This window comes from Brienomyrus brachyistius, chromosome 17, assembly GCF_023856365.1.
Source record: "Brienomyrus brachyistius isolate T26 chromosome 17, BBRACH_0.4, whole genome shotgun sequence".
NCBI classification, from domain to species: domain Eukaryota; kingdom Metazoa; phylum Chordata; class Actinopteri; order Osteoglossiformes; family Mormyridae; genus Brienomyrus; species Brienomyrus brachyistius.
In genome coordinates, this window is record NC_064549.1 from 14,504,249 (window position 1) to 14,529,931 (window position 25,683).

At 45.8% G+C, this 25,683-nt stretch overlaps 2 protein-coding genes across 2 annotated transcripts in view; both read left to right on the top strand.

Annotated features, from left to right (window-relative positions):
- Nucleotides 1-2,861, top strand: part of LOC125711629 (high affinity cationic amino acid transporter 1-like) — a 12,188-nt gene extending 9,327 nt beyond the window's left edge. Inside the window, exons 11-12 of the mRNA XM_048980757.1 lie at nt 481-589; nt 928-2,861. Of these exons, the coding sequence (XP_048836714.1) occupies nt 481-589; nt 928-1,055 (237 nt within the window). The 3' untranslated portion in view covers nt 1,056-2,861. The remainder of the gene's footprint in view (nt 1-480; nt 590-927) is intronic.
- Nucleotides 2,862-3,755: 894 nt separating this feature from the next.
- Nucleotides 3,756-25,683, top strand: part of LOC125712055 (microtubule-associated tumor suppressor candidate 2-like) — a 39,044-nt gene continuing 17,116 nt past the window's right edge. The window contains exons 1-4 of the mRNA XM_048981683.1: nt 3,756-3,972; nt 15,812-18,059; nt 18,795-19,041; nt 20,266-20,460. Coding sequence (XP_048837640.1) covers nt 16,083-18,059; nt 18,795-19,041; nt 20,266-20,460 — 2,419 coding nt within the window. The 5' untranslated portion in view covers nt 3,756-3,972; nt 15,812-16,082. The remainder of the gene's footprint in view (nt 3,973-15,811; nt 18,060-18,794; nt 19,042-20,265; nt 20,461-25,683) is intronic.

A 25,683-nucleotide genomic window follows, 5' to 3' on the forward strand; every position in this document is an offset into this window, starting at 1 on the left:
CAACATCAATATCCCAGCAATGTTGTTTTTCTTAACTTATGTACTGTACAGCACTTTAGTACTGTACTGGTTGTTTTTAAAGTGCTTTATAAATAAAATTGGATTGGATCAATATACCAGCAGGAGCAACCGTTATAAAAACTCATTATTTTCACCTAGATGTGGTGAGAGACAACTATTTACTTGTGGATAATATTGCAGTACCTTTGTTTATAAAAAAATCTCCAAGTGACATATTTTTGTGAAATTGGCTTTGTGGGCAAATGAAGCTTCTTGAACCATTTGCTGTATTTTTTGACCCCACTAGATGGTGCTCTTTGCTTTAGGTCAGAATATACAGCAAATGGTTCAGGAAGCTTTATTTGACCATAACTAGTGTTTAGTATCAAGAAAGGATGAGGAGTTGATTGGGACAGTGCTATAGTAAGAGGAGGCTGGCCGGGTCCCAGCGTGATGAAGCTCTGTTCCCCACCCTGCCAGGTTCCTTTTCTGCCCTTCCTCCCTGTGCTGAGCATGTTCATAAACGTCTACCTGATGATGCAACTCGGCAGGGGAACCTGGTTCCGCTTCGCCATCTGGATGGCCGTAGGTGCGTCTACTGGATCTTTACGTCGGTCACACACATGTATGTAATATGAATGGAATGGAGGACTGATGCAGTTGTAAGCGGTTAAATACCGATTTTCCTGCTTTGTCGAAATACTCTGGGAGGGTCAAGCAGCATCCAACACCACTGGAGCAGTTAGGGTTAAGGGCCTTGCTGAAGGACATGACACTTATCTGATTACAGCCACAGGATTTGAATCCATTGCCTTCTTGATATAGTTGCTGATCCCTTACCCGCTGAGCTGCACATCATCCTACCTGCTAGTGCGTAAATGTTCTGCATGTTTACAAACATGTTTCCCATGTCCCTTCTCATCCCAGGCTTCATCATCTACTTTTGCTACGGCCTTCAACACAGCAAAGAGGCTGCCCTGTCCGCATATGGCACAGAGATCAAAACCGAGTCTGCAAAGGACTCGACGCTAGACAAAGAGAGCTTGGAAATATAGGCCTTTCTCTGCGACGACATCGACGACGTGGTCGACACTTAAAATGTCCGGGTTTCGTTTTTGCCGGATGCAGTCTATCACCAGACTGCACGCAGAGTAGAGACCCTTCAAGCCAAATTTTAATTCTGCTTTGTGAGCATGATGTCACTCTGATTAAGAGGAAGGAACTGATAGGAATTGGAAGTCACTGTGCTGCCTGGGTATGGAAGTATCTTCAAATGATCTTCTGCTGGTCTTCCTTTCCCTTCTTCTAGCTGTTATTGACAACTGTTTGTCCCATGTTTTAATTTTCACTGCATTTTGCTCAGGTCTTTTTAGGGGCAGCTTCATCCCGGGTGATGCGTCTGTCATCTTTGTCTCTCAACTGGTCTTGTTGGTCTGGTCTATGGGTGTCTGTGCTGAGCAGGCAAAAACATTCTGGAAGCTGGAGAGATGTGGGCTGACTTGGGAGCGATGCTTAACTGCATACGGCGTCTTCCTTTTCTGTTTGGTGTCAGCTGTACCTGATATGTGGACAAGATCGATTCATACGGGGGAAGAGCCGTCCGTCTAAAAAAACAGACTTTCAGGGACTGACGTATCTATATGTCACAGCTGAAAGCAAAGCCATACGTATGAATTGAAGGCAGGGCGAAGGTTTTGTACATTCTGCAAAACCCTTATTTAAATGGTGCCTAAGCTTTGATAGATTTGCTGTTTGGAGGATCCTCCAATAGAAAAACAGATGACACTCGACATAAAATAGCACACTGGTAAAGTTACATATTATCCCAACAGCTTCCGGTAAAACGTGAATGAAACGAGGTGTGTGCTGTCCAACCAAACGTCCTGTTATCCCACTTGCATAAATGCGTTTAACTGAGAATTTGTTTTTTATTTCATTTAAAACATTTTTAGGTTACCAATGAAATTGAGGAGGTAGGTTTTTTTAGAGCATTCCTGTTCCTTTAAAAGAAACCTGACGAGCTAATGGATATTTAATAACCGTAAAACCCTCCTGTGTCGCTGTGGATTTAATAGGGAAGTAACTGTTAGCCTTAATCAATTTATTGGTTCTATGCAAATGTTGTTCTAAACACTGAAAATAGTCAGTTTGAAAGAAATGCCTTTTTGAGATTTCTTGAATACATATGTATTTATTTTTGCTTACGGTTTGCCAAAGTGAATTTTTTTTTTTTTTTTTTTTTTTTTAGTATTTGGTGCCATTTGATGTAAATTTTGTGCCATTTGAGTACAAATCCCTTGACTGAAATGGTGATGCGCAGATTTTATGCACGTTTTAATGCAGAAAAGGGTTGTGTCTTCTTTTATTTTTTAATCTTTTGAAACAGTTAAATTATCGCCTATTGAAATTTCTTTTAAAAGGTTTTTATGACTTGTGTCTACCCAGGATTGTCTGATCTGCATCCCGTTTACCGGGACAGAAATGAACAATTCCATTATGGTGTCATTGCCATCCTCTGCCTGTTTGTGCTGATGGATTTTTTTTACTTATTTAAGGTACTGTTGCCATAGCCATAATGACTATTTATTAAAGTGAAATAATAGCAATGTAATTAAAATGGACACATAATGTTGATAAAATGTGAAATGAAGGGTCACGCATTAAGTGTATGTACATAGTGGTTGTATTTCTTCTGTATTTCATAGGAAACCATATAAAGCTGTATTATTTGGTGTATGTTTACTTGGCAAGTACAGCTGCACAATGGAAATGTTTATGAAGGTTGCATTAACATAGCGAAAAGTGCAATACCGTGTGTGAATTTTCCTTTTTAACATGTTGAATACACATCCTTAATCACATTTGCAGTGAGCAATTACTTCACTTTTTTCCTCATGCTAGTATTTTTCTGCCATTGATAACCTCCTCTCCCAGCTTGCCATCCTTGGTGAAAGCAAAGGCCATTTTGCGACGTTAAACTGCTGCCCACACAATGCTGGCTATATGCTTTAATCTTTCCCATCGCAAGGTGGCGCGCTATTCTAAACTGAAGCGAGAAGGAATAGTAGGGAAAACTCATCCTTCATTATTGTGTTTGTAGGAGGCGCTCGTTTTGCAGTTGCTTCGGTATTTATTAATCATTTATTTTTTCCTCATATCTGTGGTCGGAATTCTAGAGATAATATTGCAATGAAATTATTTGTGTACTTCACGAGTTTTAACTGAATCACAAATGTAGATTGATTAAAAATAGTCCGACCAGAAGACTCTTTACACTTTAAATTTTAATTTCACTCGTTTCCAGAATGTAAGCGTGATGTTTACCTCCAATATTAAGAGATGATGTGGCCGTATCGTCATAGCGCTTTTTTCTGGTCTATTTTAATTTCGCATCCGAACGTTTACTCCGAACTGGTATATGAAGTACTACTGGTGTTTACCGGCCTCATGTTACCAGCATTTAAACCGGACCGTTTTCCAATATGTACGATTTTCATTTACTTTGCATTATATTGTTATAAGTATTTTTACTACTTTAACATCCCGTAACAAAGAATTATTTTCATGCCGATTATACTAATCAAACTGACATTGTATTTTTTTCGACTTCATCGATTTTTTTTTTTCAGTTAGTCTCAGTTACGTGAAAGACGGATCGTAAATTGGTCCCGAACGCTAGCGGCCTCGTGCAGGAGGTTATTCGTACAGCGCCGTCAGCACAGGTAACGCCGATTCAGGAAGCGTTCACTAAGTGGCGCTCACGAGCCGCGAAGGCCTGGTGAAATAGCGAAAACCTGACGGGGGGTGGCGACGGTGTTCCCCTTCGGTTGTTGCTCTCCTCCCCCTTTCTGCCTCCCTTTTCCCTCGGTGTGTATCGGTGTTTTTTTCCCCTCCGTGTTCCCCATGAGATGCAGATGTGCGGCGTCCTCGTTTGTACATACGGCTAGATTGTGACTCGGACCTGGTTTAAAGGTAAGTACGGTTTATTAGCTAAGAGGAGGCGTTGGATGGAGTTAAATGATGCAGTGTGAGGTCTCCTGCCAGGCTGTGCCGAGGTGTGCGCTCCGTCATCCAGCCATGCACACTGCAGTTCCGTGCGAAATGCACAGATTACTGCGTTTTTGATGGATGACAGCGTTAAAGTGAATCTCCTTATGGTGCCAGGCGATTGTTCTCCAGTAACCTCCTAAAACCTGCTTACGCGTTGAATCTGGTTACCATATACTAAACTTAATTATCTATATTTGTTTTTTGCGACATGCAAGCTAATAGAAGACGCTTGAGTCCCAGCATTTCCATTAATTTGCTTTGAAAATATTTTGCGGGCATTTGCGGTTTGCTGTAGCTCGACCTGCTGTCACTGCATTACAGTGAATGAAAAGCGGTCGATAAATCATGCTTCAGTTGTTTTAAACACATTCCTTTGTATTCATTCGACCCTGCTCGCACAGACACGTTATTTTTTTGTCTGAATTAATAATGTGATATTTTGCGGCCATGCCTTTCGGCGACACCGATCCAATTTAATGGATCCTTGGTGATCTGATTAATAAACCGGCATTACTGACAGCGTGTATTTGATGTGCACTTATTGGTGCAATTAGACGCAACCGATGTTGAGCTTAGTCCTCTGTCCGATCGTGGTTATGCGACGCTGGTTTTAAAAGGCTGGTTAATGTCATCCTAGCTGGCAGCCCCCATTATGACTTGCTGGTCCTAGTTTGCGGGACGCGCGGTTTTCTGTCTCTCTGACGGTGCGCAAGTGGACAGATCGCGCTTTATTATGGGACTGAACTGGGGTACTTTATCAAGGTACTGGATTGAATCGATTTATTAAATGACTGGATTGGGGCAATTTATAAAAATACTGGATTGGATGGATTTGTCAGAGTACTGGTTTGGTGCGGTTTATTAATGTGCTATATTCGGAGGCAGCGCAAAGCTGCAGACTCCTTGTCGCTCCAGTCTGAGCTGTTGCCTTTGGGTTGCGGTGCGGTGGGCTGGCGGCAATTGTTCCTGGAAGTTACCAACTAAAATGTGTCACTAACAAAAGCAAAATCATCTAAATTAATTGCTTAAATTACTTCGAGTTAGCCTACTGTTGCTCTGGCGGCGCAATTGACCTACATAACATTTCCTTCATTTAGCTTTCAGTTATAATTTTGACGTTAATGTGCGAACACCGAAATTTATGAGCATTGATTTTTGATGTTGTTTATTTTCCTGCAATGGCCTGACTTACTCTCCTTGTTTACCTGACATCCAAACCCAAAGATGCAGTTCCTAACACGTGTATTATGTGTTACATCAGACTATCACGAATCTCATTGTAATATTAATATTTTTTTAGTTTAACCGAAAAGACAAGTCCATTTAACTACAGGGTGTGAATCTTGCCTCCTTTAAATTTAGGAGGTTTCTATTTTAATGCCATGGTGCGAGATGCTGCCTGTCCCATAACACAATGAATCATTTAAATGTTGGTCTTGTTTTGTCATGATGTATGGGGATGTTAGATGCTCGTAACCCCAGGGATTATGAATTTAGATTCATTTTCTAAAAATACATATTTGAAGCAATAGACCTGTTTTTGTTAGCATTTGATTTTTCTTTAGTGACATAATATGTGTTTTTTTTTCCTCCCTCTGGAGATTCATGGTAGTTATGTTTGTGCCTTAATCCTCGCTGGGTAGAGAGCTTAATCATTTAGGAGTTATGCTGAATTTTAAGATAAACACCCACTACTCCATCAGGTTTGTTATTGGTTTGGTAACTGCATTATTCCTTCTTACACACTTCTGCTCTGAAGCCCCAGTGCAGGGATCCGGCTGGCCCTTATCATCAGCTGAGGACAAGCTATAAGATGATCAGTATGAGGACAGCTGTAGTTTCCTCTATATGTTTGACATGCTTCTGTCTGAAAGTCAAAACAGAACTCATCCATTCTCCATACAGGGTTGTGGTGACAGAACTTGTCTCAGATGCTGACCTTAACCCACACAAGTCTTGAAGTTAAACCGGGTTAAAAATATGGTTTGCATCGCGAGATCATAGAGAAGCTCTTTAAAAGTCTCAAAGCCCTTGGTATCTGCACTGTGTTGCACCTTCAGTATCTGCATTTAATCATATTGTAGAATAAAGAGAATAAACTAATGCAATAACTACTTTTCTCCATCTTTATTCCTACTAACTCCTGTGCAAAATGTCATTTTTTATGAGCAGAATTTTTCGCCTAAAGACCAAGAGAGAAACCTCTTTTTCTGAGAAATATACTTAACCCAAATCCGATTAGAATGTCCAAAAATATTCATATCTTTAATGCATTAGGCAATTTCAAACATATAAACAGAGGGAAAAAATGTTTAACAAACTTTGTTACGTCCTTTATGTTGCAGGTGTGCTCTGGGATTATGTACATTTACATAACAATAGCAGTGCTTTTAAAGCACAGACACCTTAAGGCATTTTTGCTTTTAAGTAATGATTTAGAAGAAATTTCCCCGGAAGGCCTTAGTTTTTATAATATGCAGGCAGCGTCCTCCCCTAGTGGAGGCTTTTTACTCTCCTTGTCTCACTACACCTCTCATCTGCATCGATTCCTCTCTTTTCTTTACCCCTCTTCCACTTCAGATGGCCTTTTTTTCTAGCATGACTTATTCATGACTCATTTTTGACATAATGGCAGCACTTGCATTTTCAGCTGCAGTACCGCAGCACTCCACAGGGGGCGCAGTTTGCATTCAGGTGGGCCTTTAATGGTCCTCAACTAAGCTGCACTATGCATCACCTCTATCGTTGGTGTGGAATCACATGTTAGCAGGTGGGAGGACGTGTACCTCTCATTCTGAAAACCGTCAAGGATTTGCAGTTTAGGTCCGAGCAGGTGGGAGTCTGGCCCTCCACATTGCAGCACAAATAATTTTAATCCAGAAATGGAGAAGGCTAGGGACATTGTTTTTCTTAGGAAATAAAAATCATCTGAAACACGCACTGGAAGAAAACTGGAAATGGTCACTTCTAGGGGATGCTTTCTGAATGAGACATTTACAGTGTAGAAAGGCTGAAGATCACGAATTCAGAGCTGACTCATTGGACATGTGTGAACAAGATGTCTTGATTATTTTGGGAGTGTTAACTTGGATGGTCTTTCTGCGATTTCCCCTTGAAAACACAGCACTGGATTTATGCTTACAGTGATTGGGAAGTGTCCCTCATTTGTGGTTGAACTACCAGAGTGTTAATACAGTAAAAACATGCAGCAAAACAGTGATATTATTATTAACATGAGAATGAAACCTAATGGTGAAAACATGATTGTTAAATGAAATACAAATGAAAATGACAGTTTGTAACGGGGGGAGCTAAGCTGAAGCTGTAATGTTTAGTACAGCAGGAATAAAACAGAATTGTGGGGAGAAAATCACAGCCTTCATAAAAGGGGATGTTCCTTGGTCAAAATAACACAGAGGATGATGTGTCCAAAGGGCTGCAGACTAGCCTTCCAAGGCTATGCTAACTGAGCTAATGCTACAAACGGAGAAAGGAAACAACCTGTTTTGGATCACTATGAGTATGACTATGAGTATGACCCTGTTAGTGCAGAAAATGTACGTGTCGTCCCAGGCAGTGACAGAAATGTAAACATTCACACAAACAAGCTGATCAGTCTGAGTGAGGTTAGCTAGTCGGCTTATAAATGACTCCCACTTTCTTCGCTTATACCAGAGTTTCTCCGTATGAAAAAACGTTACGTCAGATTAGCAACAAGTAAGGCCTTAAATGGCATTAAAAATGCACGTCCCACATGACTTAAATATTTTCCTTATCATTTTAGCAACTGGAACACGATTTAGCCGTGGAGTTGTGGGCAGAAAGGGGGCTGCCTATCTAAAGCACACCCCCGGGCTTCAGGTGGTCTTACTGCCCCTGCCTCCCCGGGTTTTATGACTTTTTTGTGCCCTTTTTCTGGACCAGTGGATTGGGCGGGAAAATTAACAGGAAGTTCACTGGCTGCTGAAAGTGCACGTCGCTCTCTTACAGACACGCACTACGCTCCAACCTGAGCAGCTGTTCTGTAGGTGAACTCCTTAAATGCCGCTCATCATTCAAAAATACCAACAAACTGTCTCTAATTAGAAACTATTTACTTCGCACAAAAACGGTACCTTGAGCTTGGCGCTTTGTCAGGGGTCCCATTAAAATGGGATCCTCACTTCAAAGAACGTAATTTACATATGTACAGCAAGTGAATGAATGAGAGACTGACTAATGCCAGTGAAAAATAACCATTACTGGGCCTCACACTGACTGCTTAAATTTGCCAGAATGTCTTGTAATATGAAATAATTAGTACAGATTCGCACTGCTGGACTGGTTATGGATATTTAGTAGGGAGCATTTCCCATTGTGATTGTATTTAAGTGCCTCTTCGGGTTGCCAGGTTGGAGGACGTTACCTAGATGAGAAAGGGGGGATATTTGGGGATTTAACGGGGGATTTGTTAGAGGTAAATATGTCTTAATCCAGCAGTGTATTTAATTTGGGGGGAACGGTCAGTGAGGTGCGGCATGTCGATGTACTGTAGAGCCACTGTCACTCACGAATCACTGTCCTCCCTCTTTTTTGAATTATGTGTGGCCTCTACACTATCACATGATGAGGAGGGTAACCCCTTACTGGCCGCTAGTATCCGTACCAGTACAGTCTAATGAGGGCCTCACCTTCTTTGGGTTAGGGTTAGGTTAGGATTAGGAGAAGATGCCTTAATACAGGGTGACTGTATTTACTCTAATCTCACCTGCTAAATTTGGTCCTGTAGTAGGCGAACACATTGCAGTTAAGAAAATGATTGCTGTAATAGACTTCATGTCTTATCAGTGGTACGCTAAAATTAGCACTTGGCGACACTAGAAGTATTCTAACAATTAATATGTAACAGATAAGTGTCCTGGTTCGAGGGCTACTGAATCAGTTTTTTTTTCTCTCAGGGACGAGAGTGTTTTGGCTTTTAATAAACCCCAGTTCAGTGTAATAAAATGTAACTTGCATGAACTGGCTAACATTCAGCCTCAGGGATTAATTGGCATCCTCAGTCTTATTTTCAATAAAGTCAGGAGATCCTTTTATGGTTATGAATGGAAAAGTAGCAGATCATCTCTTAAATGCACAGAAAAAAATTACGTAGAACGATATTCTGCTTTGCTCACACTATTGGCCAGGCACATCTAACCCACAGCCCCAAACAGGTGAAAATAAAGTTCTACAAATTTAGCCCCTACATCACATAAATGGAAATTTGTTACCTTATTTAACATACCTGAATATATTAAATCATTTAAATAAAAAGCTAATTTTTAATAATATTAATATTAATTTTCAAATGCAGCATCTATGCTTTGACTGAGAAGATCTGCGGCCCCTTTCTGAGACCGTGACCTTCCTGACATGACTTTTCAAGTTATAAAAAACCACCAAAGTATCTGCAGATTAAGCAGAATCTGGATTGAGGAGATGGTGGTGTCAGGTTACAGAAGATCCTTCATCCAGTTTGCTGGGAAAGATCATCCTGCTTTGAGTGTAAGGAAGTCCTCCAGAGGAAGGAGAGCCATCATTCCTGGAGTCTTCAGGCAGACGATCCCAGAGGTTAAGTTATGTGATGGGCTTCTGCCATCGATATTTGGCAACCTGGGCAGAGGCTGGGGTGAAGGTAGAGAATAGAGTCAGGGAGGTAGAAAGGTAGAAATTCAGGGGGGAAAGAATCTAGGAGTATTTGTAGAAGTCATGAACTGTGTTCTGTTTCTGCAGCATGGATTTCACAGAGACATTTGAGGTAGATATTTCTAACAGATTGATTTTGCTACCTAATACTGTACAACAATAATCTAATGCAATGCACATTAAAACTCAAAATTAACATGTAAATAATGCCTTAGTATTCAGTTCGTGTTGATGTTTAAAGTGTCCTGTACGTCTGTTTATTGTTGTGTTTGGGTGATCCATTCCGCAGATGGATGTCACCACTTATGAATATTTTTTCTTCAATATTCATAGATTCTGTGTGTTGTGTTGTGTTGTGTACATGAACGTGTCTTGTAAACTGGCTCAGACATCTTCCAGAGCCTGAACGGTACCGTTCCTCTGAGACAGCCTTGAGAAAGGCACCGCACGATGTCTGAGGCAGCAGAGGCAGCCTGAGGCTCAAGGGCAAACTGCGATGCAGAGCCGCTTCCCCCACCCGCGGCTCTCTTCCGCACGCCTGAACGCAGCCTTGCAGGGACCTGGAAGAGACTGCAGCACAGCGGCGTTGATGCCAGCCTGAACACAGTGTCCCACGTCCAGATTTTCTCGCAGGGGGGAAGGGTTATGTGACTATACAGAAGCCGTGTGGGAAAAGGGGAGGGCCTCTGTGAAAGCTGTGATCCTATTGGCCAAGCTAGACTGGTCACACCCACTGCAGGTGGCAGTGTAACGACAAACACAGAGGCGGGGATATAAAGGACGAGCCGATGTACTGCACACAAAGCAGCAAAGCCAGAGGAACATCAGTGCCCTCCAGCCTAATTCTTTCGAAATAGAATTCAAGGATGTGTGTTTTGTCTACACCTAAGAATGCCCACATAAACATTGCCAGTTAGCAGTTACCCCCTTTTGTTAGCAGGAGGTGGTTTGTTCCAGTTGGCTGCTGCGGCGCTAATGCCCCAGTGACATTCCGGTACCTTCCTACCACGTTATCGGTTCCGGTGTTTCCAATAGCGGCAGCAGTTAGCTGGCATGCTACAATGCTAATGTCACAGCTATGGCGTGTGGCCGCGTTCAGTCCCAGCTGACAGGCGCTCTTCAGCTTCCAGTGTGACATAAGGCTGTCCGCTCCTACCCACACTGCTCGTCAGGGGTTGGTAGGCTACGTTCAGCAACCGGGCTCTAAACTAGGAGACGTGCTTCCTGCAGCCGTTTCTTTGCGTCATACGACCCTGTTCCCTGGTCCAACTCATTCCCAGGAAGCAACTATCCTCTGCGGCGGCATTCCTGGCTATTTTCCTTAAATTAATAAACCTGAGCATATGTTGTGCATATATTGTGATGCAATAGCCTAAGGCAATCGTTACACATCCCATTGTTGTCAAGTAGCATGTAGGCTAGCTGTATTTTCGTTCAGTTCCTATTTTATGGCCGGACAACCTTTTGTGTTTAATTTTGATGATAGAAATGACTAGGGGGGGCTTTTTAATGACTGACGGACAGCTGTGGTAATGGGCCTGCGGTGCATCTGAGCTCTCTGTCAGGGGGAGTGTTTGGTAATCCCCCCCCCCCCCCCCACAGTGGTACCCAGCAGTGGGGTGTGGGGCAGGACATTTTCAATCAGCCCATTAATTTTTTATGAAGTACTTATACACCCCCCACCCCCATATCACCACTCCGGGACACGTTTCTGTGAAGTGATTTGACTTCCCCGTCATGGCTTTGTGTGTGTCTGTCTATCTCCCTCCCTGTCTGTCTGTCTGAGTTTGTTGTGCTACAATGTGTCCCCTGTCAGTCCAACATTCTACATACACAAACACACACACACAGATGGATCTACCCACCTACAGGGAGGGGGCAGGGTTGGGTATGGTTTATACTAATTGCGCTGATTCCCCTTATATACTGTTTGTCAAGATGGTGTCTCAACCTCCATTTCTCAGGGCGACTCAGGCAGGAGAAAAAAAAGAGAAGCGAAGAGGGAGACATGTCTGGGTGGCAGTGAGGGTCTGTCAGTGAGCGCGGGGAGCACGCCTAGGCTGTCTGTGTGACATCGGTGTGATAAAAGGGTGCAAATCGCGATGCAGAGTACCGTGGGGTCTATGATAGACTTTCACACTGAGGCATTGTCTGTTAAAGATACTCCAGTACCGTATTTTGATTGTGAGTCCTGAGATTTATAGACCTGATCAGTGTCAGGGCCATGTGCGGCTCAGTGGGCGAAGTCTCTCTGCCAGTCATGGGAAGGTCACCAATTCGAGGCTAATCTCGGCACATCTGCGGGTCGTTGAGTGAGGCCCTTCACCTCCAGCTCCCTGGGTGCGGCTATGGGTGGCTGCCCTTCATGGCCAGCTTGTTCTCACCTACAGGGAGCAAGATGAGATGGGAAACGTGTCTCCCCATGGGGATTAATAAAGTATCTATTATTGTTATTATTTTACATTTACATATAATTCTATTGTTCACTGTATCTTGCGTTCTTTTGACTGTCAAAGATGTCTGTAAATTAGTACTATCACTATGGGAAGTCATTATGATGATTCTGTTTTAGGTGTAATACGAAAATCACATTATTGGGTGCTCTGCTCTGTGAGAGGCAAACAAGTGCACATGTGGTGAAACTGCACCCCCTGCTGTCCATTAGTGTCACTGCATTGTCAGGTCATTGGCCATGGATTTGTCATCTCTGCCAATGGTTCGGGTTTATAAAGGCGTGCTTGGTTAAGGACGGTGTTTCCTATTTGTCTGGAATTCAGCAGAGGGTGGCACAGTGAGCCTTGCACCTCTATAGTTGTGAATTCAAATCTTGCCACTGATCTGTATGATGGGCATAAGCACCACCTACTGTGGCTGAATAGCACTTAAACAGTGACATTCCAGTTAAGTGTGAAGGTGCCCTCGTCTCTGCTTTGTGATCCTACTTGAGTGTTGGCCGCCTACCAGCTGTTAGGACCATGCCTAAAATTTCACCCCCAATGCACAATATAAAATCCATTTTCCATAACCGCTCAGCCAGGATAACGCCATGATGAGCCTCCTTAAAAACCAGTATGCACGGTGACCCCCCCCCACGCCCCCCCCAACCAACATGGAGGGCGCGAGTACACCTGAGGGCCCAGGGGGCACTGTCATGTAGCTGGCTCATGGGTTGCTCAGCAGTGAGCATAATCCATGGTGTCACGGACACATTTTTGTTTTAAGATTACAGCATCAGTAAGTCAGATCATATGTGCCCAATGAGGTCCTTTCATGTTGCGTTGGTCACGCCCCCTCACAGATCCCTTAGCCGTAATTGGCCACTTGTCCACAATAATCGTTTTCAGATATGGCCACTGACAGCTGTGAAAGGTAGGCTCATTGACTCTGCCTTAGGCCAAATTAGGAATTAATGTTATGCCCCCCCCCCCCCCCCCCCCAAATCAAAGCAGGGCCGTCAGAACAGATAGCGGGAACACCAAACTGAGGCCAGAAACCATCAGAACAGATAGCAGGAACACCGAATCGAGACCAGAAACCGTCAGAACAGATAGCGGGAACACCGAACCGAGACCAGAAACCGTCAGAACAGATAGCAGGAACACCGAATCGAGACCAGAAACCGTCAGAACAGATAGCGGGAACACCGAATCGAGACCAGAAACCATCAGAACAGATAGCGGGAACACCGAACCGAGACCAGAAACCGTCAGAACAGATAGCGGGAACACCGAACCGAGACCAGAAACCGTCAGAACAGATAGCGGGAACACCGAACCGAGACCAGAAACCGTTAGTGCTGCTAATCTGAAGCTCAGTCTCGCTTTCAAGACAAGTTCAATGTGCTCATATCATTGTATTCTAGTATTAATGGTGGCATGCTTGAGGTTGGGGACCAAAATGATTAAAGATTCTTCAGAATGCTCTTTCAGAAAGTCACACACTTTGGTTGTGACAGACGCATCTCAGGCCGTAACGTGATGTTCGTATGCTAACGTGGTTGTGAGTGTGCTGATTTCAGGCTGCCTCTGTGTGCCTGTAGCCCCCTCGTCCGCTTCTGAGAGGAGCAGGCTTACATGAAAGCCTGTCAGTGGCAGCATAAAAGCTGACTGATCTCCATTCTCCAGTCTCTCCCTTTCATAGTGATAACAATAATTACTTACAGTAATTTTGCTTTGAGGATAAACATCTGCCACCTTATTCGTCACTGCGAAGGTCCGTCTGAGTACAGGAAGCTTCTCAGAGCCCTCCCTTGTCCACAGCCGTGCTCTTTACCCATCCTCCTTGGATTACGTTCAGGAGGAAGTACAAGGAGCTTTTCCTGCTTGATGTGAAGTGGAGGCCTGACAGGAAATGGCAGCTGCTCTGCAGCATGCTGTTGATCTTTGGTGGGTTTCCACTGGGACCCCACCCTGGATGAGCCGTCACTCACTGCCTTTAGCCTGCTGGGAGATCAGGAAGTGAGGCTGTGGGATCAGGAAGGATATCTACACCAGGTCCTTGTTTGACTCATAGAAGAAGGAGGTAAATTGACTTACAATGAAATGTTTGCTGCCATCTACCATCAGCATTAATGCTGAAACTGCTGAACTCCTGCATCGTAAGCTGCCCCCTAGTGGAAAAGCCAGGGATTTGTAGGCAAAGTGGGACTACAACACCCATGAATTAGGCATGCCTCAGGTTGCTAATTAGCAGGCTAACTGTTTGTCTGTGCCTGACAACGCAGGTGCCAGCAGGGGGGACTACATACAGCCACACACAAGCATATTCCAGTAAAATACAACCTCTCAAGACAGCAAATGACCACTGTGTGTATAAAAAAATATCTACTATAAACCGAGTGCTGCCCCACCCCCTACATTCACAATGGTGTTGTCGTGGGTGCACACTTTTGACTTGTATTGAAAATGAGTCACACCACAGAGCAATCTCTTAGATCGGTGTTTCCCACCCAATTCTTCCAGGACCCACAGACTTTTTTTACTCCTTTAGTTCTGCCCGCCAGACAGTCCACATTTTTGCTGGGAGCTGGGAGGGAGCAAAAACATGGACTGTCTGTGGACCCTCAAGGACCAGTGGCCTGTACTACAAAGCAGGGTTACTGCCTTAACGGGGTAACTTGTCTGATTTAAGGTACCACAGTTTAAATGGACTTCATATTCGTTTACATTTTTCCCAGACTACCTTAAATCCGAGAAGTTACCCCGATAAGCCAGTAACCCCACTTCGTAGTACAGGCCCCAGGTTGGGAAACACGGTTTTAGACCATTAGTCATCATGCAACTCTATATTTTCATCCAGTGAGTGCTGCTAACTGCTTGATCACAAATGACAGTTTTATTTGTTCTTCTTCAAACTCCCAGTTAATATGCACATGGTTACCCGTGTCTGCATACCACCCTGGTACTGTCATGATAGTAATACAGTAAATAAATTGTCTGTGGTGCTGGTAGCCCATACGGCTGGTGGCTGAAGCCTTAATTTGCTTCAGGAATAATTCACTTCAGTTTGCATTGAAGCATAATCTCTGTATTTCGTTGTAAATATGAAGGTTGTCTGCTGTATTTCGATAGAATAAGCTGCTCGTATTTCCTCTGCCCTTGAATGTAATCTAAAAGAGGATGGGTAAAAAGAATTTGCATAAAAAGCATGGTGTGTAAATGGGCTGAGTGTATCTAGATTGCAGAAAAACGGCCATTTCAAATTTCTTGTTTGTAATGACAATTGACTTGTAACTGTGGGACTACCTGTGGTTAACAAACCAGGATTTCATTTCACGGTCAGACATTAGATGTTTCTTACACAAACCGCAATAGCATATGAAGTGAGCGGGCCTTTTGAATGCTTTTTGACACTGTTTTGAAACAGGAGACCAGAAAACAAGCCACTGTTTTTTGCAACGATACTCTGATCTTAAAATGGCTGGTCTGAGGTTGAAGTAGTCTGTTATTCCGGTATTTTTTTCCATGCCTAATGGATTACACGTAAAATTCTAAGTGTCATTATTCACCCCTGATTGTGCCTGTTCTATATTGGTACTTCAGCATTCAGGATGATAACGGGATGTTTCTCACATAAGACATCTTCTCTGTTGCAGGTTGAACAGTTAAGAAGATTATGGAAAATGCTTCATTGGATGTTCACGGCTCCTTCTACTTATATTCCACAGTGTCGTGCAGTGATTTCACAGGCTCATGAGGCTGGTGAAAGGGACCATCTTGTAAATACCTGCAGTTAGATAATGTTGTGGTCGATTTTATACCTTGATTTCAAAAGCATACGCGTTCAAGACAACAGAGACAAAATTTAATGGGTGCCAGGGTGATGTGGAGCTTCTTGAGGCTTCAGTGAATGCAGTGTCCATAACGATGAGCCTAGAGAGCGATCAAAAAAGCACCCAGAGTATCAGTTACCAGGATCACCAAGGCGGAATGAAGAACGACAACAAACAGACCCTATTTGTACCTGACGGAGATGCCAATGCCAACCAAATCCGGGCAGATGAAATTGGGACTAAGGACATGAACAAGATGGGAGACCTGGCTGCCCTCCCCCCACTGGTGTCCCAAAGAGACGAGCAGGACAAGATCATCATCTGGGGGACCGACTCCCAGTGTGATGACCCCGACCTGGAGGAGTTTGAGATGCTGGAATGTCTGGAACTTGAGGCCTACCTGGAAGAAGAGGATCACAAATCTGAGAAAGTCATAGGAAACGGATCCATCTCGGAGAAAAGGCTTGGCTCCTACGATCAAAGTGAGGAGGTGATGGACAAAGAGATGAACCACAATGGCGAAGAGGATCGCGCAGCCACATGGAACATTCTGGACCCGGAATCTACTGTGTCCCACTCTTCAGTGGGCAGAGGGAAAGCCTTGTGTCTAAGTACAGCTGACTTTAGTTCAGAAAATGACATTTTTGTGTCCTGTGTTTCCACAATGTCCATTTTTGGGGGGAGTTTTGCCAGTGCCCTGGACAGCACTGGTGAGGTGCAGACTTCAACTGAACCCTATAAAACCATCTGTGAAGACCTGTCTTTGGCCTCCCAGTGCATCCCTACTAATCCAGTGAATGCTAAAAGCCCCCGACGAGCTGAACACTCATGTCGAGAAGCCTCAGAAACCTCTATGTGTGTAGATGTGAATCTGAACTCAGCCATCTTATTACAGGAATGTAATCTGGAAGCGCAGATAAGTCTGAGTTTGAAGAAAAGTCCATCATTTGAAAACAGACCCAGTCTGCCGACTCATTCCTTGGAAGAATGTACACAGGATCCGGTGGACGCCGCTGATTTGGATGTTAGTCTACATCAGGGGCAGCTTCAGCAGACAGAAGGACACATCAATGGGAATAAGTTCAAGCCGAGTGACGATTTGTCCTCAGTGAAAGACTGTAATGAAAATACACTTTTTAGCAAAGAACAGTTGCCCCCACTCAACAGTTCTGGTGAAGACCAGTCTAGAATACCGGATGGCCCTGATCCCAGAACAGAGACGTGTAAGACAAGTCAGAAAATGAATGACAGGATTTCCAGAGACGAAGAAGCCTTTGACATGAACAGCAATGAGAAGAAGGGGCAGCCAATCAGAGCGGCCGCCCAGGCCCCTCCCCCTGACTCCAGAGTCCTTAGGAAGCAGGGCTCTTTTGAACACAAACGCAGCATTAGTCCAAGCCTGGATAGGAAAGCCCAGCTGGCAAGAAGGCCCTGGGGAAGCCCCACACGCCCTACAACACCACCATCACCCAAGCCTATTGGCTCTCCTCAGAGAAGGTTTCCCACATCTCCGGCCAAGACTGCTGGTGTGCGAGCTGTGACCCAGGAGCATCAGGATGACCTGCGGCGTTCCAGCGGCAGCCCAAAGCCTCCCAGCAAGGTAGGCTCCACCAGTGGCATCCCCAAGGCCATCCCACTGCACCCTGCCCGGCCAGAGGAAAGGCGCGAGCCAGAGATGCGGAGTGGAAGCTCCCCACCACCTAACAACCCACCCAAACCCAAGAATGTACGGCCCAAGATCATTACCTCCATCCGCCGGAGCCCCCAGGCAAAGCCACACCTCCCAGATGTGCCCTATGAGGTGTCCACCGTCCCCCCGAGGCTGACCACACATGCCGGCAGCTCTCCCAGCAGGGAGCCTAAAGCAGGCGGCCCTGGTAGGGTTTCGGCATCGTCCGGCCCCTGCAACCTGCCCCATGACAAGCATCGGCAGGAGGTGGAGAAGAACCGCTGCTACAGCCCGGACCTGCTGGTGTCTGGGGTCCGCCCCCCCGGTCACTCTGCGCCCCAGAGGATGACTGGGAAATCAGAGAGTTTCTGTGAAGAGCTCACAGAGAAATACCAGCAGGAGGTAGGATGGACTGCGAGAACGGTACGGAGTGCGTCATTTTGGGAAGATGAGTGTGAATGCTGAATGTGTGCCTGTTTGTATGCATGAGTCTATGCTTGTGTGTGTTTACACACTGAAGTGTTGACAGGGGTTATGAAACGGAGCTAAACAGTGGATTCTGTGCATTATGTTTGAGAAAATGTGAATGAACGTGTTTAGTTTTCAGTTTATTGTATTGGACAGGGCCATGTTGCATTTCCTAACGTTCGTAAAATGGTGGTGCTCATATCCCGTGAAGGATCTTGCGGGTTTTTGAGATATCAGTAACTACTCCCTCCAGGGAAGAATGTGTTATTAATTTCTACTTAGAGAAACTCCCTAACATTGAGCGTCCCTTCACATGCAAATTTCTCTTTGACTAAAGCTGAGTACACACCGAGCCCCTGGCAAATAACTAGTGCCAAGGCCGACGGACAATCGGCTTACCTCTACTGTGAAAAAGCCTCCTGAAACACACCTGCACCAACAGAGGTGACAGCTGACATACAGCCTAACCAGAGAGCTCAGTTTCAGCAACTAGCTGCAACGCCAGTTCAACATACTAATTAGCCTAAACCGCACCAACGGGAACCAACACCGGCCCAGCAAACAGCTGCTGACTCTGAGCACACCAGCTTTCCACGGCTTGGTGTCTTCCAGGCTTAACATCCCCACATTACAGACTTGTTGATTTATTTATCTATCCTTCACTTCTAGAGAAGCCAAGGCGTAAGCGGCTCAGAGGATCCTGGGAACGAGGACCCGTCAGCCGTGGGTCGGCAGAGGGCTGTGGGGGGGCTCTGCTCCCCCAGGGCCCTGCGACCTCAGCTGGGCCTGGGTGTTGTCACCAGGCTTCCCTCAGCCAAGACCAGGACACTCTTAGCGGGTCAGAGATCAGCCCTGCCCTTCGGCCACCCTGCCCGGGCTGCCAGTCCACCGGCTCACTGGCACCAGGAAGCCACAGGTGAGGACACATCTCACAAAATACATGGGGATATGGAGATGAGGGACAGCGCTTCCCCAGGTCGTCCATCAGGCACAGATGTCCGTGATTCTCGTTTTCCTATCAATCTTCATGTCTCACTTCCCTTGGCTGAATATATCTGAGATGAATTACTTGTCCCAGGTTACAGACAAGTTGTTTTGAGTTTATCAGTCTGCTTCAAGACTTAAAACTGAGCATTTAGCTTGTTGTGATCTTTATGTCCTGCCCCCTAACCCATGTCAGGAGGGACAGGAAAAGCTACTTCAGGTTTTATAAACTACTTTAAAACTGAAAGGCTCCTGTGCTTGGCTGCTCGTGCTTTGACTGGTTTGTTTCCTTGATTGAAAGATTCTACAAGCTGGTTCACATTAACATTAGTGACACTTGCATGATTATCGGAGACTGACCAATCAGCACACAGCAAGAGCTCAGTGGTTAAGTGAAATCCAGGTCCTTTAAATGAGATGGTAGCTTACAAATCCTGTCCTAGCTCATAGTCCCCCCCCCCGGTATGGATTATCTGGGCACCCTTACCATTCCTCACAATGTGAAGCCCACCATGACATTCCACAAGTTGTATTTTGTGTGACTCATGATAAGACATGGGGATTGGGATCTCCAAAGGAGGGCAAAGTCCGAGGACAAGATGGGGATTGGGGATAATGCTCCGAAGTGTGCGTTTGAATAACAAAGGAGAAAATGGCCAAACGCAGGCTTCTCAAGCTTAAGTAAACTGGGGGGAACTGGCCAAAAGATCTGAGTGTAAATGTTACATGTTTATTATTCTCTGTGGAGAACAAAAGATCAATCTGCAGGCCGGATTTTATTATTTAATAAAACCATTTAACTAGCCACATAAAACTGTCTAGTTTTCCTGGGCAGGGACTTTGAGACCTTTAGCTTAAGGCATCTATAAGAACAGGGAGATGGGTGTTAATTAGACATGTAAAGTGATTTGTTGGTCATTTAGAGCAGTGTCTCCCAATCCTGTCCATGGAGACCCTAGATGGTCTATGTTTTTGCGTCTTCCCAACTCCCTGCCCGACAGTCCACATTTTACAGAGAACTGGGAGGAATAGAAAACGTGGACCACTGCGGGTCCCCGAGGACCAGATTGGTCCACTGGTTTTCGAGCCGTGGATGCGAGGCCTCCTCTTTTGCCGAGAGTTTAAGTCGCGGTTCTTGATGTACCCGCCTCTCCAGGTGAGCCGAGGCGACCCCCCTCGGAATCCGGCCCCAGGTCCCTGCTTCCACAGCCAGGGGTGTCAGGCCTACGTCTGCCTGGCTACACCCGCCTGCCCACTGCGAGGCTAGCCACCTTTGGCTTCATCCGTACTGCCAGCGTGTCGTCTGTGTCCAGTGAGGGCCCCCAGAACGACCCCAACCGCCCCCTCAACCGTGAGTAGCCTTATCGATGCCATTGTTATTATGCTTAAATATGCCCATGTGAGATACCATACTGATGCTTCTGCCTACCTTTCATTATGGGAGCAGCAGGTGGGATTTGAATCACTGTAAACCTGGTTATTGTTGTATATTATACCTGCCATTTCTGGTTCTTTACGTTTCCTCCTTTGTCCTGCGGGATCTCTGCACTTTTTGCGTCTCAGCAGAAGAATGAGATGATCCCACCTGAAAGCGATTTATTCCAAATCCCTGTATCTTCATTCAGGTTGAATTATAAGTGTGTATCACTCAGAGTTTGAGGTCTGCAGACATTTTTTACGCAGTTTAGGCCTGATTGCATTTTGCTGGCCGCCCTTGATGATTTTTGACATGGCCGTGTACCCCCCAGTGCTGTACCCCTCAGAGCTGTACCCCCCAGAGCTGTAATGAAATGCACAGAGTTGTATAATATTTTTAAAAAGGCTCCACTCCACTTCCATCTGGCCAGTAGAGCTCATATTTAAATTGTCTCGTTATCCCTGAAATAGCAGGATCGATGCATGTCGAAGTATAACCATAGCAGGATCCATGGGGGGGGGGGGGGGGGGGTTAAATGAGCAGGAGGTGCAGTGCCGCAGCTGGACGACACCCCCTGAGCGCCAGTTGGTATCTTCCTAGACCCTTACATGGTTTTGTGACACATTGTGGGGGATATACTTCCGTGGGGGTTCTGAGGTCTGTTTTTGTTATGGCCCCTCTTGTGTTTCTTACTTTCTATTCTCCGCATTGGATGAAACATGAGAGCATTTTGTCTTGGTTTCCTGCATTTCCTGCATGCACAGACAGGTCCTGGGCATAAACTGCATTGATTAGCAAACCAAAGTCAAAATTAGTCAGTCTCATGTTGTTTTTAGTGGAGTTTTAAGCATGTTGGGTACCATAAAAAAAAGACTTACATCCACCTTCTCACCACTTCAGAGGATGTGTGGAGTCTGTCCCAGGCACACAGGGCAGTGTAAGCCCTAGATGGGATGCCAGTCCATCATGGGGCATGTATACACATATATTTGTATTCGTACCTTTGTGGGGACCGTCCATTCATTTCTTTGGGCATAATCACATTCTTAACCATGACCAAATAAAACAAGACTTTTGGCATTTATAGTTTTTTTTTTACTGCAGTTACAAATTGAGTTTCCCCTTGTGGGGACCGAAAAACATGGTCTGCTCAACATCAAAATAACAGGTATTTATCACATTATGGGGACGTTAGCTTCCCAAAATGTAATATATTCATTACACACACACAGAGTGCTGGGGCGCCATTTGAATAGTCAATAGTGTCAGCCATGACGGTTCATCAGGGTCAAAGAGTAGAAAAGATGAGATGAGACATCTCTGGAAAAAGAGCTCACTGAAGTGTGTGCAGTGTGGCGGATGCCATGACCTGTGGCGGCCTCATATACCAGGAAATATCGCTGCTGAGAAGCTGTTTCTCTGCCAAATCATCCTCAGAGTCCTCGATCAATGTCCTTCACCTTAAACATACTGAGCTGTACAGCTTGTCCTACCTAGAGCACTCTCTGCTGCAGAGTCCCATAGATCACACAGTGAAGACGCACCAGATGAGCATCCGGATATTGTGTTAATATATACATTATACGGCCAAATTGGACACACCTATTATTTAGAGGAATTGCCTAATTAAACCACACCCATTGCTAACACAGATGTATAATTAAGCCACACCCACTGCTAACACAGATGTATAATTAAGCCACACCCACTGCTAACAGATGTATAATTAAGCCACACCCATAGTCACAGATGTATAATTAAGCCACACCCACTGCTAACAGATGTATTATTAAGCCACACCCATCACTAACAGATGTATAATTAAGCCACACCCACTGCTAACACAGATGTATGATTAAGCCACACCCACTGCTAACACAGATGAGATGAGATGAGAACCCTTTATTGCTGTTGCAATACACCATGTCACTAGTCACAAGTACCAGCGAAAAAACTGGCCATCAATGTGATCGGCCACACAGGCTGACAGACCAGGACCTGATCACACAACATCCATATCCAACCTGAATGGTCGCTAGTCCCACCAGCAATGTTCCGACATGCGATGGAAAGCCTTCCCAGAAGAGTAAAGGATATTACAGCAGCAAAGGGCTGACCAACTTCTTATTAATATTTCTGGATTTGGAATGAGGTGCAGGACAAGCTGGTGTCCACATACTTTTGGACATATGGTGTAAACAACATATTGACATTTTTTTTTAAAGTGTCAAATCTGTTGTGACACATCCGTCCATTTTCCAAACCACTTATCCTACTGGGTCACGGGGTGTCCGGAGCCTATCCCGGAAGCAATGGGCACGAGGCAGGGAACAACCCAGGATGGGGGGCCAGCCCATCACAGGGCACACTCACATACCATTCACTCACGCATGCACTCCTACGGGCAATTTAGAAACTCCATTTAGCCTCAGCCGTTTTTTGGACGATGACATGGGGAGAACATGCAAACTCCACACACATGTAACCTAGGCGGAGACTTGAACCTGGGTCCCAGAGGTGTGAGGCAACAGTGCTAACCACTCCACCACCATGCCACCCCTGTTGTGACAGTTACTCAGAATTTGTTTCCCACCAAAAAAGCCATGTGTTTACATTTTAAAGATGCATATAATGTTTTTGGTTTAAAGAAATTTTTCAAAAATGCAATATGCAAATTTTTTCTTAGCTTTAGAATGACTGCTGAGCAAACGGAGAACATACTGCGGTCTGCAGGTACAGGGAGATGATGCCTGTCACTGGGGCAGTGTTTAAGTAGGTACATCTAGTTAGTGGGATTATTGTAACAAGCTTCCTGTCTCTGCTCCTGACGTCCGCTAGCCGAATATAACACTGTCCTCAGTGAGGGAGAGGATTCGTCTGCAGGAACGTGAGCATTTTGGGTGAGTCATTCCGGGTGCCGGGTCTGCACAGGATTCCGGGTGCGGGGTCTGCGCAGGGTATCAGGTCTGCGCAGGGTACCGGGTCCCGGGTATCCGCAGGGTGCTGGGTCTGTGTAGGATTCCGGGTGGCGGGTCCGCGCTGGGTGTCAGGTCTGCGCAGGGTACCAGGTCCCGGGTATCCGCAGGGTGCCGGGTCTGTGTAGGATTCCGGGTGCCGGGTCCGCACTGGGTGTCAGGTCTGCGCAGGGTACCGGGTCCGGGTTATCCGCCGGGTGCCGGGTCTGTGTAGGATTCCGGGTCCGCGCAGGGTGCCAGGTCTGCGCAGGGTACCGGGTCCCAGGTATCCGCAGGGTGCCGGGTCTGTGTAGGATTTCGGGTGCTGGGTCCGCACAGTGTGCCAGGTCCACGGAGAGTGCCGGGTCCATGCAGGGTGCCGGGTCCACGCAGGGTGCCGGATCAGTGCAGGGTACCGGATCAGTGCAGGGTGCCAGATCAGTGCAGGGTGCCAGGTGCAGGACCCAGGCAGCGTTTGAGCCATTTTAGGTTGATCTAGGAAAGAACTTGAGAAAATATGAGGGTAATCTCATGGGGACGGTGTCTGGCTCTGCAAGTTAAGACTTGGTGCCTGTTATCAGAAGGTCTTTAGTTCAGATCTCATGGTCAGCAGAGTGACGTCACCGTTGGATCCTTGATGAGGGCTCCAATCGTTCCGGGGACTGTCTGACCCCACTTTCTCAGTTGTACGTCCATTTGGATAAAACTGTCTGCTAAGCAAATGTAAATAACATAAATTAATATGGATGCTGAGGAAGATACTGTATAATTTAATCAGTAAAAAGCAATAAACTGAATAGGTATCTTATAGTTTGTGCAGTCAGTGATTTTCCTTTACACCATACTTTCAACACTAGTTTGAAGAGCATGACAGATCAGGGAAATCAGCTGACACTGTAAACCCCTCATTGAACCAACAGGCAATCGGGTCTTAATAATGGATGCGGAGACAGACAGCACCATGTGTCTGGGATCGCAGGTCTCTTCCAGCTTCCTGGTTCGATTCTCGGGGGAAAGTGTCAGGAACGAGGCAAGCAAACACCAGGGTGGGGGCTGGGGAGCGCGGAGCCTTTCAGTCACGACCCCTTCACAAACCCTGGATGTGTGTCGGCCTGTCAGGTTCTGTCCCACACTCGTGGCCACTTTCGTCCAATGGCGGTGCGGGGAGAAGCTGTGACGAGGGGCACCAGGAGAGCCGGGAAACCCGAAGCCGTGCTGCTGGCTTTAAGGCTCCCATGTCATACCCCCATCGCCTCATTCCAGCGGAATTTGCCATCTCAGTAAGATCCCTGTAACTACAGGGCAGTCGTATAAATATTGGAACTTATAAATTTAGGGCATATAAATATATCCACAATCCTAAAGCGGCTGCACCCTCAGGAGCGGCATCCCGGCTGTCGCAGTGTGGAGGTTTATACCTGCACTCTCTTCAGTGAGGGACTAATATGTAACTAAAATTGTCCCCAGACTGTCCCCCTCAGCCTGCGGGATATAACCTCCCTCTATTCTGGGTTCGTCCTCCTCCGTGAGACTGATTCCCTGTCCTCTCTCCCCCCTCTCCTCGTCTGGCTCCCTCCAGCCTCCGGAACACGGCCTGGTCGGTGCTGACTCGGCGCTCAGCTTTCCGTTTAGCCGTTTACCCACCGTCTGTCTTCTCGTTTCATCTCTGTTTCTCTCATTTCCCCTCATCCTACAGCAAATAAAAAGTGTGTATTTTTGGGAATTAAAACCGCTTTCTCCTGCCTGATTTTTCTTTTCACTTGGGTGCTACATACATAAATATACATGTGCTACGTCGACTGTATGACATTTGTTCTGTTGACATACATTAGCGTAGCTTAGTGTGACGTACCCGTAGCTTAACTCATGCGAAACATCAGTCACACCATGTTATTGTGAATTTACCAATAGGATAGACCTGGGGCTAAAGCTGACCCCCATTCACTCGGGGGTCAAGCCACTTGCCCCCCGGACAGCTGGGGGTCCGGGTGACGCCTTTCACTGGCCTGTGGCTTTTACAGCCTCGCTCCTGCTCACACACGCAGACGGGTGTGTCACATGCACGCGGGTCTGTTTTTTGTGGCTGGGGAGTTATGTCCCGCGTTACAGCCAGTCAGCTCTCCTCCCCCAGGCAGACGGACAGACAGCTGTTGTCTCCCCAGTGCATCTCTGCACCCCTCCTATTAATAAATGCTGCCCGGGG